General features: G+C 41.6%; 1 protein-coding gene across 3 annotated transcripts in view; it reads left to right on the forward strand.

The window, feature by feature from the left end:
• The window catches only part of ESCO1 (establishment of sister chromatid cohesion N-acetyltransferase 1), a 30,093-nt gene extending 15,593 nt beyond the window's left edge, over positions 1 to 14,500 (forward strand). For 2 of the 3 annotated variants that reach the window (XM_088527239.1, XM_088527241.1), the window contains exons 8-12: positions 2,926 to 3,057; positions 10,095 to 10,184; positions 12,796 to 12,939; positions 13,403 to 13,590; positions 14,252 to 14,500. In XM_088527239.1, coding sequence (XP_088383365.1) covers positions 2,926 to 3,057; positions 10,095 to 10,184; positions 12,796 to 12,939; positions 13,403 to 13,590; positions 14,252 to 14,399 — 702 coding nt within the window. In that variant the 3' untranslated portion in view covers positions 14,400 to 14,500. Of the gene's footprint in view, positions 1 to 2,925; positions 3,058 to 9,362; positions 9,485 to 10,094; positions 10,185 to 12,795; positions 12,940 to 13,402; positions 13,591 to 14,251 lie in introns of those variants that run through there. The other variant, XR_015913528.1, reaches the window with a different exon arrangement.
• The last annotated feature ends 3,724 nt before the right edge of the window (positions 14,501 to 18,224 follow it).

An 18,224-nucleotide genomic window follows, 5' to 3' on the forward strand; every position in this document is an offset into this window, starting at 1 on the left:
CTGTATTATTTCTGACCTCATTTTGCGTGTCCTTGGTTTGTACTATAGAATCTGCTTTGTATTTACTGAGGACTTTTTTTTCTATCTGAAGCACGATAGCCTGATGCCTTGTGGTCTGTCTTTGAAACAGACTTCAGAAATGCACAAAGGCTGTCATCTCTATTACCCTCAGCATGCTGCAAAGTGTTTTTCCTCCCTTTTTTGGGGAGTGAGGAGTTGGTAATACACTACACTTTCTCTGATATTTGTAGTACAGGCTTTTAATATCCTGCGCATGTAGCCTATTGGTAAAACTGAATGCATGTAAAAATAGCAATATCAATGAAATAAAACAGCAGTAAAAAAAAAAAAAAAAAAAAAAAAAAAAAAGCAGATGCCAGCAGCATGCAAGAAACTGTAAAATATAATATGGCAATATTATTCCAGGGAAATAATCTGTTGTTGGAGACTTGCTAAACAGCAGATGAATTGACAAAGCATGATGGGGTGAGCTAAGGAGGTTGGCAACTTTGAGGATACCTTTTCCCCTAGTTTGTTGAATAATTGCACAGCAAGATAATATATGTGTGTTTTGTTTGGTTTGCTAGTGACCTAATATATAGCTTAAATAGCTTTAACTTCTGAATTACTTGAAAAGAGATTTGTTCTGTGAGGCTTACTGTAGTGCTAATATATATTAATACTTTTAAGTAGGTGACTTCAAATCTTATGTATCCTATTTTCTGTAGTGCACTGCAGGCCTCCAAGTAGTTCCCCTATCCCCTCACCCCCACTCCTTGTCCTACCCACAACACTGGGGATATTGTCCTCACCTGTGGGATAGGGGTTACTAGATTCAGTTCAATATGAGTCTTACGAAAATCACCATGCTCCTGAAATGCCTTTTTTTTCCCTTTTCTTACATAAAATCCCTTGAAATACAGCTTATTTTATTGTCCAGTAGGGCAGCTTATTTTGAATTATGTTGCTGCTTTAAAGGAAGACTGAAGGTAGAATTAAAAAATGTTTGTTTCAAGTTTTGCACCTTTGAAAATCTCATCATATGCTGACTTTGCAAATCCTTTTGTGGGGCTCATCTTTTATTTTTTTTTTCTTTCTTTTATCTTTCTTTTTTTTTCTTTTTTCTTCTCCTTTGGGAGTGTACTCCTGCTTTCTGGAATTTACATGCGGAATTGACACATTCAATTGGAGCATGTAAATTGGCGTATCAGTGATAGAGCAGTGACTTTTCAGGTTCAGCTTTTTTCCTCTTGCCAAGTTCAGCATGTGTGTTCTTAAAGAGGAGCCAGTCTTTGAACTTGCCTGGCCAAAGCTGTTGCATCTTTGTCCTCCTCTTGGAGAGGAAACCAGTTTCTAATTCACTAATGGCTGCATGATACCAGCTGCTGTTGTATGGAGAGCTGAGCTGTCATCTAGCTTTTAGGCATACTTGAGCATACCTTGGAAGATGTAAGAAGTGATTTGTAAACGACTTCTATGTTGCAAAATGTTTGTTGTTGTTGTTGTTCTCGTTTTCTCTCTCCTGTAAACTAGGCTTTTTGCCTGTGAATATTTGAGCTGTTAAAGAATATTATATTTAGGTGATTGGTTTGTGAACATGTATTTTGTGCACTCAAGTCAATGTTCTTAAAAACTCGGGGTATTTCTTACTTAGTAACCTGCTTTACAGAATAAAGTAACTTCTTGTTTCTCTTCATTTATTGTGTTAAAATAGAGAAAAAATAGCATTAAGTGTTGTTTATGTAAATCCCATTTCCAAATATATGGGGGAGGGGAGAGGTTTGACCAGTAAGCCATAAAGCCGTAACTTAAAACATGCCTTTATTTTATTTTATTTTATTTTATTTTATTTTATTTTATTTTATTTTATTTTATTTTATTTTATTTTATTTTATTTTATTTTATTTTATTTTATTTTATTTTATTTTATTTCATTTCATTTCATTTTGCCAGAGTCTGATACTCCCTTTTGCACTGTTGTCTCAGTCTGTGTATATTTCCTAGTTACTTTAGATAAGTAAATTGAAAAACAGTATGTACTAACACCCTTAATTTGATAATGCTTGGTTGTAAGATAGGAGGATAACCTAAAGGATAAAGAGTAAAATTAAGTGATCTTCCAGCTGTACTGTAGCTTCTGTCAGGCGTCTAAAAAATAAAAGTTCTGAACCTCATGAGATGGCACAGCTGTTTAGGTTTATGATCCAGAGCTCAGATGTAAATCTTGAGAGTATATTAAGTAAGAAGCTTTTCTTCAGTAACTCTTCTACGAAAGAGTGAAGAGAGAAATGGAAGAAAAAAAGCAGTGCAAATTGCCTTAAATTATTTAGTGTAGCTGATTTTCATAAAAGCCTAAGAGATCATCATCAACCACTGCATATGTATTAGGAGCCCTACGATTATTTCTAAAAAGGAAGACCACGTAGTGTGAGGCATATATATATATATATATATATATATATATATGCGCATACACACACACACACACACATATATAGTGTACATACATTTTTCAAAAGATTATTAAATGTACCTCAAATTTAACAAAAAAAAAAATAACAAAGAACTCTGCTTTCCTCATTTTGTAAAATAAAAGATAATTTTTTTTTCTCCTGGTGCTGTGTTGATAACTAACATGATGGGGAGCAGGTCTGCTTTCTTTTCTGGGTAGAATTTGTTACGCAATACGTATGCCCCTTGAAGCTGGACAATATTTTTTTTTCTCAAAATTTTATGTTTATTTTTTCTCCTCTCATTCAGTCTTAGCCTTCATGTTGAGTATACAGAAGATCAGTTTTAAAATACTTATCTAATTAGGTGAAAGTTCTGCTGAGATGTATTTGTTGTGCCTGAAACTAAACAAGTCCCTTTTTCCTTTTTTTTTTTCTTTTTTTTTTTTTTTCCTTTTTTTTTTTCTTTTAATAGGATGCAGGACAGAAGAGATTTGGTGCTATTTCCTGTAATATTTGTGGAATGCTTTACACTGCATCAAATCCAGAGGATGAGACTCAGCATCTGCTTTTTCACAACCAATTCATAAGTGCTGTAAAATATGTGGTAAGAAAACCTCATCTTTTTAAAGATATAAGTATGATCGCTTACTTGCTATGTGCTAGTTGTAATTCACATTAAATGAAGTCGTATTTTAATAGATTATTATCACAATAGGCCACAAGTCTAATATTAGAAATAAATGGCTACAGGAGCCACAATAGACAGGCAATATGTCACTTAATCAATAGGATTGTGGTGCTTCATTTCCCCTGTATTCATTTCCCTAATTTGGTGGGGGGTGGGAGGGTTCAGTAAAAAGACAAATAATGTCACTCTTTTGTAAGTGCTAAATAGAGCTTTCAGAAAAATGGTGTTATACAACAGTTGGTTTAATAGCCAGGTACAGAGCTAACCATTTGCTGTGTAATATTAGGTAACTTCTAATTAGTTAATCATTTGTAATTCAAAGAGAGGCTGCCTAGTAGTCCTGTTGATATAACATTATATTATGAAAAATCTTTGATGAATTTATAGTATGATTATAATCTTTAAATATAAAATTGAAATTGTTATTCCATACCTTCCTTATATGTACAGTAGCTGGGTTAAAGCTGAAATTTGAAAAACTTGGTACAGTTGTAAATATATTGTAAAATCAGCTACCTTATACTAGCTGATGTTACAAGACTTACAGGAAATACCTGTTCGCAGTTTGCAAATGCGGAACAGAATCCCCAAAGTCTGTTTTCTTTATCACACATGTTACCTTCAGTACTCTACACTCGAGTAGATAAGACCTCCAGGATAATTGAACTGAGGCCACCAATTCATTTCATGTAGGTACCAAATGCGTGACTCTTAAATCCTAAGCACAAGATTATCCTATGATTTATCAATACAAAGATGCATCTTCATAGGAAATATGTTTGAAACCATATGGTAAAATAGTTTTAGTGTTTGTTCTGTTCTTAGTTAGCTTTTGCTGAATAATCCCAACATTGTAAAAGATCTTTTCTGATGTGCATTAGCTACACCTTAGGGTGAGAGTGGTCAGAAAGCTGTACGTGGTAATGGCAACATACAGTAAATATTCCTCATCTTGTTCCTCTGCTTTTTTTCCTCCTCTCCCTGCAAACATTTTAAGCTCTCGAATGTCAGTGAAGGTGTAAAGATAAGTCACAGAAGATGGTGTTAATTCTTTTGAACAGAAGCTGGCAGATGATTTCTGTAGTCATTGAACCCACTAGCTCTGCGTGGTGGGAGGAAGCTGCAGTGAGGTTTGAATACTTGGGAAGTTGAAGCAGCTAGGACTTCTCACTTCTACGTGCGTTTAGAGTAGCAACATGAGCAGGCTCCTTTAAAGCAGTTGTTTACAACTTTGTACAAAAGTTAGGGATAGTTTCTGAAGAAACATGTACTGTTTTCTCAGCTTTCGGCATCTTTTTAAAAATATTAAAAGTTTGTACTTGAGCACATTTGTCAGTTCTGTTTTCTTAAATGTGTAAGACTTTGTGGTTCATGAAGGCTTCAGTGGCTGCAGAGTGAGCATTTGGGTGGTTATTCTCACAGAAATTGTAGAGGAAGAGGTGAAGGGAGGAGTTTTGTGAGGTTTTTAAATTCCCCTCTGTTTTATTAGGAAAAAAAAATCACTCTGTATTTTCCAAATGGGGAAAACACCTTTAGCCATTCTAAACAGCCACATCTTTAGCTCTGGTCATTTAACACACATTCAGTTGTTCTTGGTAGATTGTGTTGTGGTAATGTTTGTGCTGAAAAGACACACATCTCCTCTTGGAAAGCAGTTTGAAATTTTAGATGAGCCTTCTTGCCCATGTCTGTGTTTTTAATGTTTAGAAGTAGGAGACTGAATGCTCGTTATCCTGGCTTTGTTAGAAGGCTCTGATGGGGACTGTTGGGAGGATGACTTGTGGAGGTATGCTTGTTTTCTCTCTCTATATGCGTGTATATATGTGTGCATTTGTGTATATAGTTAGTAAAATGAAACGTTTCTTTCTCTGACAGTGTGTGTTAACAGGGCAGTATTAGCATCATGGGATTTAAAAATTTGCCCAGGGTAGAGCCTTAGGTGACCTTGTGGGTGCGACTGTATTAGCTCTCTACATATTGGATAGCACGTTGGCATTATTATTCATCTGAGGGTTGCTTTGAGGTATCTCCGAAGCATCTTTCATTCTGCTATCTCTCACGTTTTTCATGCCATAGGAGGCAAGGAGTCTTTCAGTCTTGCTTGGGAAGACTCCTCTGTTTGCTTTGGCTTTTGAGTGTCGCTTGTTATCTGCTGCGTAGTTGCAGATACTGATGGTTCATGCCACAGAATCACAAAAAAGGACTGTACATATCATAACGTAGAGTTTCTCTTGCTGTGAACTGTCAAAACAGACTTTTTAAATTGTTGGCAAGCATCTTATCCCACCTGCATTCAGCTGCAGTGTTTGTTTGTTTTTAAAGTACTGAGCAGCTAGAAGATAGTCTTTACATAAATAATGAATTATTTGCTATCAGGGTTATTTAATAATTTCTCTTATTTCTTGTAATAGATATGTTGTCCTATACATAGAAATTCCAAGTTGCCTTCAGAAGTAAGACAGACTAACAAGGAGATGGTATTGAGACACTCGTCACTGATGTCTCTTACAGAGACAAAATAAATAAATATATAAATTGCAGGCTTTGAATGGGGAGAGAGAGAGAGAGAGAAGTTTTGGCAAGTGTAAAGGCATTTAATGACTATGGGATGCAAAGATTTGCAGGGACTAACAAGCATTAAGGGTGGTGTTTACTGTTACCAGAAGCATGTGAACTGAATAAGCAAGACAGTAAGGTAGTGGGAGGGTAGAACAGGAACAGGTTGATCTGGGAGATTTCTCCTGCTGTAGGTGAACGTAGGAATCTGTCTTGCTCTTCTTTTGGAGGTTTTCAGGTGTCTGAACCCAGAAGTAAGAGAACATTCTGGCAGGTATTTGTGTTAGGGTGATTACACAGGCATCGTGTTGACTCCAGTGGTTACTTCCTGTGGGATGGGATAAGTGGTTTGGTTTTGTTAAAGACCCTCTAACTCAGATGCCAGGGAAAAGCAATATAGTGTTTCTGCAGTTTTCTTTTTTAAGAATAGAATATTAGTTGTAATTAAATTTTTAGCTTGCAAAGCCAAATGCTTCATTTAGGAAGTGCCTGTGGAACATGATTAATTTGTCTGCGTTTCAAGCTCATCCTTTTAGTTAGGAATGTCTTCAGTGGAAGAAACCGAGAAAAACTGTTATTTTGGGGAATATTTAATCTGATAAATTTTAATTGTCTGATCTGGTATAACTGAATCCAAGGCTGTCTGTGAGGTTCTTACAGCTTTTGAGTTCAAAAAGCAACATTTGACATCCTGGAAGCTGGAGAATTATAGAGTATATATAGATTGAAGATGGTGAATTTCAAAGTAACTTGAAAAGACTCCATGCTTCTCTTGATTGTATTGATTCTAAAATTGATATATTTGTGCAAAATGGAGTTCTCTGATAGTTCAGATCAAGTTTGTAGTGTTAGTTATTTTGAAGGAATATTAGTTTTAACAGAAGGTAATACTTAGGGGTTACATCCAAGGACTTTAATGCATTGTGCAGTGAAAGTCTCTTTCTTTATATAACACTTGTGGGTGATAGAAGCAGAATAACCTTCTTCAATTGTAACCTGATGAAGAACTTGGGAGCAAGAACTCCACAGACCTGTTACTGTGCTAGAAGTCACCAAGGGCAAAAGTGCATAAAATTCTCTAATTAAATTTAATTGTTAGGGGAGAATTTCATAAATACTTTTCTTGGTGTATACAATGTTAATCATCTTTTTTGTCTCAAAATTTTGAGATAAATTGGCATAAGAAAAAATCAGCACCAGTTTTTTATTTACTTGGGAAATAAGGCATGCAGACAAGCCAGAACTGTCACATATAGAAAACTACCAGTTTTCTGTCACATTTCCTAATTTTACGTAAAAACTTCTAAAACATAAGAAATAATCTATTCTGACTGCTGTTTTGAATATGTCAGGCGCTCCGTTACGTTGCAGCCGAAGCCCAGCTGCCTGCTGAGCCGTTGGGCGCTGTTGGCGTTGGAGCCGCGTGCAGAGCTCCGGCGGTGTCGCGTCTCCATCCCCGGTGGTTTCACAGCTCCGTCCCCGTGCTCTTAGGTGCTGCCGTGCCGCCCTCTGCAGCCTGCGGCGAGCTGGGGGCGTGAAGGGCAGGGTAATGAGAAACATGCAGGTAGATGAAAAATCGCTTAACTGTTGGCTGCTGGGTTGTTCTCAGACTGCTTCAAGTAGCTCTAGGATAAATAGCCATAAAATGCTAGTGGGAGGCGGGGAGTTGGGCAGTTGGGTGGGCAGGGGCTGTATTGTAACACAGGAGATGAGGCTCTACTAGCTGTGGTCACTAGGGGTCTGTGCCCTGAGACTGCTCCTTACAGGTGGTCTGTGGCTGAGCAGGGGCTTCCCGCAGCGGGGAGGAGCGGTGGGAGCATCATCTTTTACTCCAGGCCTTGCACAACTGGGGTCGGGGCAGGAACAGTAGGTTTTCCTACCTGACACTTGTGTTGATTGCAAACAACGACCGTCTTGCTTAACAATAAAATCCATCGTAGGGAATGCCCTGGAGTAATACACATGAAAATGAAAGGAAAAGCAAACTTTCTGGCATTGTAGTAGAGTACTATAAAGTATTTTGTAGGCGAATGCTTTTGTTTCTTACCATACGAGTGTCCTTGCCCTCTGTGTTAAAGGAAATACCCCTCAGATTACATGCAATTTGTTGTTTAATTAAAGTATGTTTGATGTGCTGCAGACACCTAGCAGGATCAATCCTAGCTGAAGCTACAGCTTGTTTTCCTCAATAGCTTTAATGTTAGGATATTAAAGGGCCACGACAATTCCACGCTTATTTCCATTAGCGTGATGTGAGAGGCACAGCTCATTCCTTATCGAGCATGAAGCTGAAGAAGCAGATGCTGTGTTAAATATTAGATTTTCTCTTTTTTTGTAATACTTGGATTTTATTCAGTCATGGAGGGGAAATGACTTTAAGATATCTTTTCCTGATATGAGTTAATGGAACCCCAAATCTTAGATGAGCTTAGGGTTTGGAGAAGCTTTTTGAAAAACTTTATCCAAAATGATGTATTCGTGAATAAATTCTAAAAATACTTGAATTTGGCAGCTGCCTATGCATGTTAGTGTTGATATTCTTCTAGTAATCACTTAAGAAAATAGACAAAATTAGTTTTAAATACTTTCTCTTTGCAATTAATGGATTTTTTTGAATTACTTACGGATTTGAAATCATTTAGAAATGTAGCATCATTGTGTTATATTTTTAAGCTTTTCAGAAATATTTTTTTCATCAAACTTAATTTTGCTGTGATTCTGTGTAACACCAGCCTATTGCCTTAATGGAATATCTTAAACTAAATGTTAGATTTGGATTTTCTGCGTGAGGAGTGCACCATTCTGGTACCATGATGACAGGGCTGCACTGTCAGCTGAGCCATGGCTGAGGTTTGGAGCCGGCTGCGGGAGCTGCCTCAGGCAGCCAAAATGCCGGGCAGGAGCGGATGGAGAGAGGACGGCGGTGGAGGGCAGGGATCCTTGCTTTGTTTCCTGGGGAGGGAGGAGGTGGGACAGGGAAGGGGGAGGCCTTCTCTGACATCCTCCGATGGCACCTCTGCCTGGGTGTTGTAACGCTGCTGTTTGCTGCGGTTATGCTGAGACCGGAGTGTAGAGAGTCCTTAAATAATACGTATCCTCTGTGCCGCTCTGCGCTGGCCTTTAGTGCAGCTGCTGTGGAGCAGGAAGGGCAGGACGGAGGTGGTGCCTCTGTGGTGGTCGTTGGGGGCTGCACTCCTGCGTAAACACACCCTGGGCTAGCAGCGAGTAGGGGCATTTCCAGAGTTATTCTCCTAATGTTTTGTTTGGGACAAGGGATAACATCAGTGTAATTAAAATGAAATGTAGATCAAGTATTATAATGCCTAAGCTTGTCTCTTTTTTTCTTATTTTTTTCTTTTTTTTTGATAGTATATTTGGCATTCCTTCTGTGCCAACTTCCATCATTTGGTCTTTAGTTGAACGTTACTTTTGTGGGAAGGTACAGGTTTCAATGAGAATTACTCCATCGATACTGTTTCTTCAAAGACTTTTTTATTTAAAGTTGCTTTGAATAAGACATGTCGAATAAGCCTTTTTAGTGGCTGAAGTTACTTCTGCATTCAGTATTTTTAGGTCCCGTCAAAGCAACTTGAGTTCTAATATCTCTGCCAGTCCCATCTTACTAGATTTAAGTGGCTTTTTTTGTTTTGTTTTTTTCCATGCAGGTACTGCTCATTATTCACCACGAGTGTGGATCTGAAGAAGAGTTAATTACCTCTATTTTTTTGAGTATGTTTAACTTCAGATACACACAACGTAGCCTCCTTCCCCATTAGATTCTTAGAAGGTAGTTATAAAACTTTTTATAGTATCCTTCTTGTGATTTTAATAGTTATGATCATAAAAAAATAAACTATTCCTTACACTTTGGGCAACTGCATGCCAATCAGTTCATTTAGAACCTCCTGGAGGTCTTTCGCATGCCAAACTTTAAAACTGAGTGTGTATTTGTGGAGGTAACTATGTTAAAAAGAAATTTTTAAATAAAACTTAGGGCTTTTTTTTTTTTTCCCATTCACTGGACTCTGGAAAATAAATACTACATAGGTTTGGAAATTGGTATGTGAGCTGAGTTTGCTATTTCTGCTTTAAAATTCATTTTGCACTGCAGTCCTGGGGGAAAAAATAAATTGGGAAATTATAAGACACTTTCACATACTGTTTTTAGACAGTTAGGCTATTGTGTCCTATAATAAGTAAGATAATATATCTGTTGTGTACATTTAGAAAAGCTAGCTGAAGTTTCCTTCACTAGCTAAGCAACTGCTAAGTAGTTTTAAAGCTTTTGCATAAGTTCAATAAGTTTAGAACAATAATATGTAACTGATTATGTAAAAAAAAAAAAAAAAAAAAAAAAACTCTTGTATATGCTTTAGATAAATGTTTGTTTTATTTAGGGGTGGAAAAAGGAGAGAATTTTGGCCGAATACCCTGATGGGAAGATAATAATGGTTCTTCCTGATGACCCAAAGTATGCACTTAAAAAGGTATGGTGGCAAGTATACCTCATTTTCCTGGATAATCTAATGAGGAGGATCGTGGTACATTTTGTGTAATTTACGTGAGAGTGAGTAGTTTTTGCACAAACAGGTCAGTCGTTTCACCCTTAGGCCCCGTTGTTGACTTTGCAGAGAGGATGGCTCTGAGCTGCAGTGGAAGGCAGGAGAGCGAATCGGCCAGCTGATTTCTGTGAATGTTTTTAACGTGCTTATTTGCATGTCTGTTAAATATTTTATGTAATGCAAACATTCTGTTGCGTTTAAACATATCGATGTTACTGCACAGTACAAATAGCTGCACCGTAAGAATACTCGCTCTAAATTACCTGCCATTTTATAAAGAGATTTAGCTGGGAAGTGGCTTCAAAGGCATCTGCTTTATTCTCTTGTCCAAAATCGGGTCTGGGCATCATAACCAGAACTGGTAACTGTCTAAACTCTTACTTCCAGAGGTCTTCCTAACTTCTCAGACCCTATTTCAGTGCTTTGCTGTCCTGGACATCAGGGATTTTCCCTAAATGTCTCACTAAATTTCTGTACTGCAATTCAGGCTCATTAATGCAGGACATGTCTTACACAGCTACAGAAAATACCCCTCTTCTCCTCTTTTTCACAGCTTTGATATGTTCGAACAGACTGTAGTTGTTTAGCCCTAAAAAGATCGGAGGACTCTGTTGTTGTTTTTCCTTATAGTTTATCCTCATAAGTAATGTTTTATAGCAATATATTGCTCTCATGCTCTAGATGTTTGCATCTGTGCAAAACTTCTGTCTTTTTTCGAAGTGTTTTATCTAAACCTGAGTGAGGGCTTAGGGCACAAGGCTACGTGGGTGTCTTGGTGTCCAGCCCGGGCTGAGGCCCGAAGTCCCTCCTCACCCCGGTAGCATCACGTGGATTGTTTTTAGCTCATGGTTTGTTGGGAGCAATGGGTGTTTTTACAGTACTAGCAGCTACTTGGAGCCCCTGGTGTTCTTGGCAGTTGTTGATCTGCAGGACATTACTGATTACTGCAGCAAAAACTGTTGCAGGGAGGTTATAGGGAGCACCCAGGCTCCTCTCACACCACAGTGCTGGGTTGCCCCTTATCAGGAATAAGGGGCTCAGGTAACTGTGAATGTCACAGGTCCAACCAGTCCTCCTGAAACGCAGTGGTGGGAGCGTGGAGGGCAGTGAGAGCCCGGGGCCTGTCCAGCCTGGGGAACAGCAACCCCAGCCCCAGGGGGGACCTGGAGAAGACGGAGGGATGATAGAGATGAGGTGAAATGAGAGAGGTTCAGGCTGGCTGCGAGGAAACGTTCCGCCCTGCGAGGACGGCCAGGCCAGGCAGAGGTTGCCCAGGACGGTTTCGTAGCCTCCGTCCGTGGAGGCTTTCGGAGCCCCGAGCGGCCGGGGCTGCGCTGCCAGCGGCCCTGCCCGTGCGCAGGGGGTCAGCCTGGAGGCCTCCCGAGCCCCTTCCTACCTGAATTATTCTGTGATTCCACGTTCTCTGCTCCACATGGGATCATCCAGACTTGTTTTTCTTTTTTGCATCCTTGTTTACACTGTGCTGCTCGTTATCCCGGAAAGTAGCAAGCTATAAGGTATAGATGAAATGCCGCAAGTCAAGGGTTTGAACGGATTCCGAAGACAGCTCTTTGTGCAGAGTGGAGTGACTGCAGTGGGTTTTCATTAGACTAGCAGAATTTTTCAAGCTAGTATATTGGAAAGCACAGTTTTTCTTCCTATAATATTTAATTCAAATGTACACTGAATTCATAGAGAGTTCTCTAACTTTATTTCTCTAATTTGCTACCTTAATTTTAGTGTGATACTAGCAAGAAGTATGATTTTTTTAGCTGCATATTTTACTAGAAGTTTTACTAAAAGGGCTAAGACGAAGAGCTGCACAGAAGCTCTAAATGGAGCAGAGGGAGCAAGTCAGGTCCTAGCAGGAAGGGCGGCCGGGCCGTGTCCGAGGCGAGGACGAGGCGGCAGCGGCTGCGCCGGGGGCAGGTTCCCCTGTGGAAATTGCAGCCTGTGTAGGAGCTTTCATTCGTTTATACATCCGTGCTGGAGTGTACAGTAACTCCAGCTTGTGCTAACCCTTCTAATATTAAACACTGAAGTCGCGTTTGTAGCTTGGTCGCTCTTTGCGAAGCTAATGGAAGAGTGGAAGGCTTGAGGAAAGAGGGGACAGTTACTCACTCCTTTGCGATAAATGCACTCATGATCTCTTTTCTAGCTTCCTTGCATTGCACCTGCTGTTATCTGCCAAAACTTTTAGTGGAGGAATTGTTGAAAAACAACCACCACTTCACGTGGCCTACTGCACTTCTGGCATAGGTCTCATTTCTTTGCTAGAGTATCAGGCTCTTATCTAGGTCCCCTCTCTCAGCCTCTGGTGGGAGTTTAGACCCGATGGGAGGTGTCTGCTCTCTTTATTTCCAGTTAAGCATCACTCGAACACTGTCACCTATTTACTGCAGCTTAGCCAGGGTAATCCTTAGTTTTGGGAACAGCTGTCAGTGTTCTCAACACTGTAGTGCATTTTTGTAAGTCTGTAACTTCCGTGTTAAATATAACCAATATATATTTATACGTGTAATTCTCATTTTGGCAGGTTGAAGAGATCAGAGAGATGGTAGACAATGACCTGGGTTTCCAGCAAGCTCCGCTCATGTGTTGCTCTAGAACTAAAACTCTTCTTTTCATTTCTAACGACAAAAAAGTTATTGGCTGTTTAATTGCCGAACACATCCAGTGGGTAAGTGGCTACGCTGGAGTGCTTTGTCAAGAGCTCCTGGTGGCATCTCCTGGACGAGCAGAATTGCGGGTGGTGCAGAGCAGGGTGAGGAGCAGGGCTGGCCCTCGCAGCAGTAACAACTTGTCACCTCATCGGTGCCTTCCCTTGCGCTGCGCTGAGCTGCCCATCAGGAGCAGCAGGCAAGAAGCCAAATCATCTTTGTCAAAAAGAGAGGAATCAAGAGTGCTAATAAGAATCAGATATGGTCCGTTGCTGTTTTAAATCAGATAGGCCTTAGAGGCTGTTTTTGGTGTAATCTCCTTTCATTACCTGTTCTGATTTTGAAGCTCTTAATTTCTCTTAACTCGGGCACAGGCAGGCAGCCTTTCTGGTAGCGTGTCGTAGCGCTTTTACAGAACTGTTACTTTGTTGGCTCATTAGCAGCGCTGTCATGAAGCACCAAATATTCTGCCCTCCCTTGCAGGGCTACCGCGTGATCGAGGAGAAGGTCCCCGAGGTGAGCTCCGAGAGGGAGAAGGTCATCTGCGAGCGGCAGAAGGCCTGGTGCTGCTCCACGGCCCCCGAGCCGGCCATCTGCGGCATCAGCCGCATCTGGGTGTTCAGCATGATGCGGCGGCGCAGAATCGCCTCCCGCATGATCGAGTGTCTCAGGTAACGGGGAAAGGTTGGGGAGGGTGATCTCCTCCTTAGACGATAGACCCCAATCCAAGAACCTTACTGTTTTATTGCACTTTGTAAAACTGGGAATATAAATGTGAGCACAGGTCGGAGTTCCAGTTTCACATGGGGTTTAAAAGCTAGCGCCAGTGTTGGGGAGCAGAGTTGTGGTCTTGGATGTTCCAAGTGACTCCAAAGTGCATTCTTGTCCAGGTGTTACAGTTTTGGTCCTTTCAAACCCTCTGTACGTGCAGTTTACCCCTCTGAGTTTGTAGTCTAAGTCTTCATTGTGGTAATTGTAATCCTAGTGAATTCCTTCATGTATGAAGCTGGGACTAGTTGGATTTTTTTTTTTTTTTTTTTTTTTACTTCTTAGAAATTGAACTCCTGATGCAACTCCTGATGCACAGAATAGCCCTGTCTGAACTTTTTCTAGAATTTCCTATCAAGCCCTTAAAATAACATATGAGTAGATAAGAGATTAAGAAAAAGAGAGAGAAAAGGATGGAAACAGTTTTGTTGTTTCCATGGCAAGCGAAGACACAGAGTTAGGGATCAGCAGCCCTTCAAGACCTGTGTCAAGGTGACTTTCCATGACAAGAAATGCTTGTGTTCTTGCTGAGAGTAATGGGTTAATTTTCTCCCTTTTAAACAGGAGCAACTTCATCTATGGCTCGTACTTAAGTAAGGAGGAGATCGCCTTCTCGGACCCTACCCCCGACGGCAAGCTCTTCGCCACGCAGTACTGCGGCACGGGCCGCTTCCTGGTGTACAACTTCCTCAACGGGCAGCACCACACCTGAGCGGCCTCCGCCGCAGCGGCGCCCGGGGGCTCCGGAGCGTGGGCAGGAGCCAGGGCCATTTTTGTTACAGTCAACTCAGGACTGGGAACAACCAAAAGGTTGTACTATTTTATTAAAATTGTAAACAATGCAGTAATAGGCTAACTTTGTTTTTTTAAAGAAAGATATTTTATTAACTTTTACAGAAGTTTGATTGTATTTTATCTAGTTAGTCATGTTTACATGCAGCAGAAACCTGTTCATAGTGGACTGCAAGGCAGTGCCCGGGGTGCAGTCTCACCGATGAGGTCTCCGTGGGGCCCCGCTCTCCGCGCAGCAGGATTCCAGGGAGAATTCCTGCCAAGAACTACTGGGAGCCCTGGCGGTGGCACCGGCGCCTCCCGGAGCTGGGGAGGTCTCCTGCTCCTCCTGTACTGCGTGTACACCTTGGTAGTGGGCCTCACTTTGATACTTGTCACTCCTTCATAAATCTCTCCTCTTTTAAAGGGTTTGTATGTTGAAAAAAACTGCTGTGGCCTTTCTCGATCTGTACATAATGTAGATAGATTAAAAATAAAATACTTGATAGCTTTTTCTAAGGTTACTCTGTACTGATGCTCTGTGTGAATGAATGGTTAGTCTCATTTTCTATGCCTGTGTGGGCAGCTAAAGGCACCTGGTGGTTCGAAGCTGCCATTGCAGGACACGGTGACACTGGGCCCTGTTCTCTGGAGAAAAGTTCCCTTTTTGGCAACTGACGTGTTAGCTTCACCTGCCCAGGGACAGCTCAATAGTGCGGTCGTGTTTACAGTGAAAAGAGAGGTGCTGAATAGCATCTTAAAACCCTCATGTGGAATCGGGAAGGCTTAATTGTGTGTTAAGCTTTTAGGTTTGGTTTAACTGAGGAAGGAATATGCAGTTGTTCCACATAACTGTCTATGGCCCCACACGCTCCCCGTGTGCCTCAACCTGGGCTAGAGCTGAGGCCGGGTGCCACAAGGAGGTGTGAGGGAGCGCTGGGAGCGCAGAGCGCCAGCCACGGCGGCCAGCACTGGGGTTAGTCGCAGCTAGTTAACCTTGGTTCACCCCTTGTCTGCCTGAGCCAAAGCTCTTGGCTCACACAGAAGCTCCCAGGCTGGAAGATCTGCAGAACTGGCCATGTACTAAATGAGCTGCCTACAAAGGCAACTACTAGCACCACTAGAGCGGTATCGAGTGTTTTTCCTAGGTGCCAGCACATCTGTGCCTGAAGAACTGCAGGAATCTCGTGCCCTGTCCAGCCATCAAGGTTATTTATTTATTTTTTAAAAAGGGGCAGTCTTAAATGGTAACTTAATATATTCAAATTTAATGAAAGCACATTATAAACATACCACAGCCACAACTGCAGACAGTTTCAGTTCATAAACAATAATAACATGAGGTAGACTGACTAGTGAAGCTAAATTCACCAAGTTTTTGGTTAAGAAAACTTTACACTAGGAAAGCAATTTTTTAACCCTCTTCCAAAAGTCACAAAAAAAGCAATTACATAAGTTAAGCAAAAAGCATCTGAATATGATTCTTTAAATCTTAAGTTTACATTCAAATTCAACCTGTGAATAGACAATAACATCTATAGGTAAAATATAATGCTGGCCAATGTAATACATTCATAAGAAGGGCCTTGAGGGCGAGGCTTAAAGTCAAAATGGAATCACAATAATAATCTAGTTGTCAAATATTCTAGTTATCAAATAAGGGCGTCTCCTTTCCAGGAATTCCCAGCAGCAAGCTGCAGTTTTGAGATCTGTTTTTTTTTATGTTTTTAATATGCTTTGAAGACTGCCCTGGTCTCTGCAGGGGAAGAGTTCCATCACTCGGTACTGGAAGGCAAGGCCGCTGACGTTCTGCTGTAATGCTCAGCTCTAGGACAACTTTGCACTGCTGCACCGGAGGGCAGACTCACTGGAGTAGTCTCAGCACCTAGAATTTTAGGAACTTAGTGCAAACATCAAATACACGGACAAAAAGGAAACTGTCTGTTGACCCCTTCATACCTGGAACTTTTACACCGAACTCAAACCCTGGGTCAACCTGAAGTCCTTCTCGCAAAACCTGGAATACATTCAGGTCTATACGAAAAGCTTCCAGAAGCATCTTTTATATCCCTACTTTATATCCCTGCCAAGGGTTAAACTCGATAAGGCAGGTTGTTTCTGAAGGAAAATAAACAATAAAGCTAAAGAAAAGGGTTCAGTGGTAAGTTGCTAAATTTACAGCATCAGAATAAACTACATTAACACAGACATTTGCAAACCATTTTCCTTTAGCCTCACTAATATATTATGTTTCTCATTTGTAAACATCTCTTCACACGATTCAAAAAAAAAAAAAAAGGTTGCTCCATTAACACTATGTTTAAAAAAAAAAAAAAAATGCAGCTTTGGCAGGTCCTTCTCTGCTGCGTTCTCTGCAGGTCAAGTAGAGAGAGGTGGTTTCCATTGCATTTTTGAGGGTAAATTAATAGTCCTGAACCAATCTTGATAGCACACGCTACGTGTTCCCGCTGGGACAGGGGATGAGCCCAGCAGGAACCTTTCCTTTCCTTCCCTACCCGCGAGCAGCAGCTTCCTGGCCCCATCGGAGCCGCCTTCTCCTCCACCCGGCGTCGCGAGTTCGGGCGGGAGCACCAGGACTCAGCACCTGTGACGCATCTGCGCCGGGACCAGCTGCTATTCACGGAACTGAATCAGAACGAGCGGGGCCAGCAGTGCGGGGTGAGGGTGCCCACGAGCACTGCTGCGGGCCCAGTCTGACGCAGCCAGCAGGTGTCATAAAATAGGCCCTGGTTCAGCGTCGCCTCTCAGCCCCGCTCCAGCAGGGCCGCCTTCCCGCACACTGGGCTGTTCTCTGATTCACAGAGGGGCACGAGCTGCAAGAGGCTGCAGCCCGAGGGAGGGCAGGGGGAAGGGGCACACAGAGAACGCGGCACAGGGGCCCCGCCAGAGCCTGCGCCTCGCAGCAGCGCTCGCTCCCACCGCCCTCGGGGCTGAACCACCCGGCTCCGATACCCCAGCACGAGGAGGAGCGAGGGCAGCGGCCCGAGCCGGGGAGGAGGCCGCGAGGCGGTGACGGGGAGGCCGTGAGGAGGTGGTGAGCGGGGGGGAGTCTGCGGCCGCGGGCCCTGCCATGCGTGTGGCGCCCGCGGCTTTGTTCAGGTCGACGTGGTAAACTTTCAACACCTGTGGAAATTTTGCCAAAGACAGTTTCAATACAAACACAGTTACAAATTTTAAGCTAACACTGCACAGAGAACAAGACTAGTCCTTTTAATACAAATAGCTAAGTTAGTTATAGTGTAGTTTCAAACCCCTGAGTATTACTGTACCAACGTACAGCGCTGAAGAGGAGCAGCGGGCTCTCCTCCACGTATCTTCAACAAATTCCATATGTTGAGTCTCATATAGCACATTCAAGCCAGTGGATGCTAAAAGCAGCTTCTTCCCCTAGCTCAGCTGAATATATATATTTTTATATATATATAAAAATCTTCAACCAAATTATCTTCTCTTCCTATATCCTACAACTTGGTTGGCTGTGTAATTAGTGTCATCGATTGTGACGGATGTGAACACAGCTGGAATCCATGATCCTTTAAATTATAACTAACTGATGTGATAATGTTGTTTTTATCTAGAATTAAAGCCTACTTTAGCATTTTGGGAATCCTTCAGCGCAGTCTAGATAAATATCGGTTGCACTTCGCTCCACAGTGATTGTACTTTTTTAAAAAAAAAAAAAAGTTTTTTTTTTTTTTTTTCCTGTTCCCCTCTCTCGCTGCCGGTTTCTCATCCAGGTGCGAGG

The sequence above is a fragment of the Tinamus guttatus genome, unplaced genomic scaffold (genome assembly GCF_059628265.1).
Source record: "Tinamus guttatus ecotype Peru unplaced genomic scaffold, ASM5962826v1 Tinamus_guttatus_pri_ptg000271l, whole genome shotgun sequence".
NCBI classification, from domain to species: Eukaryota; Metazoa; Chordata; class Aves; order Tinamiformes; family Tinamidae; genus Tinamus; species Tinamus guttatus.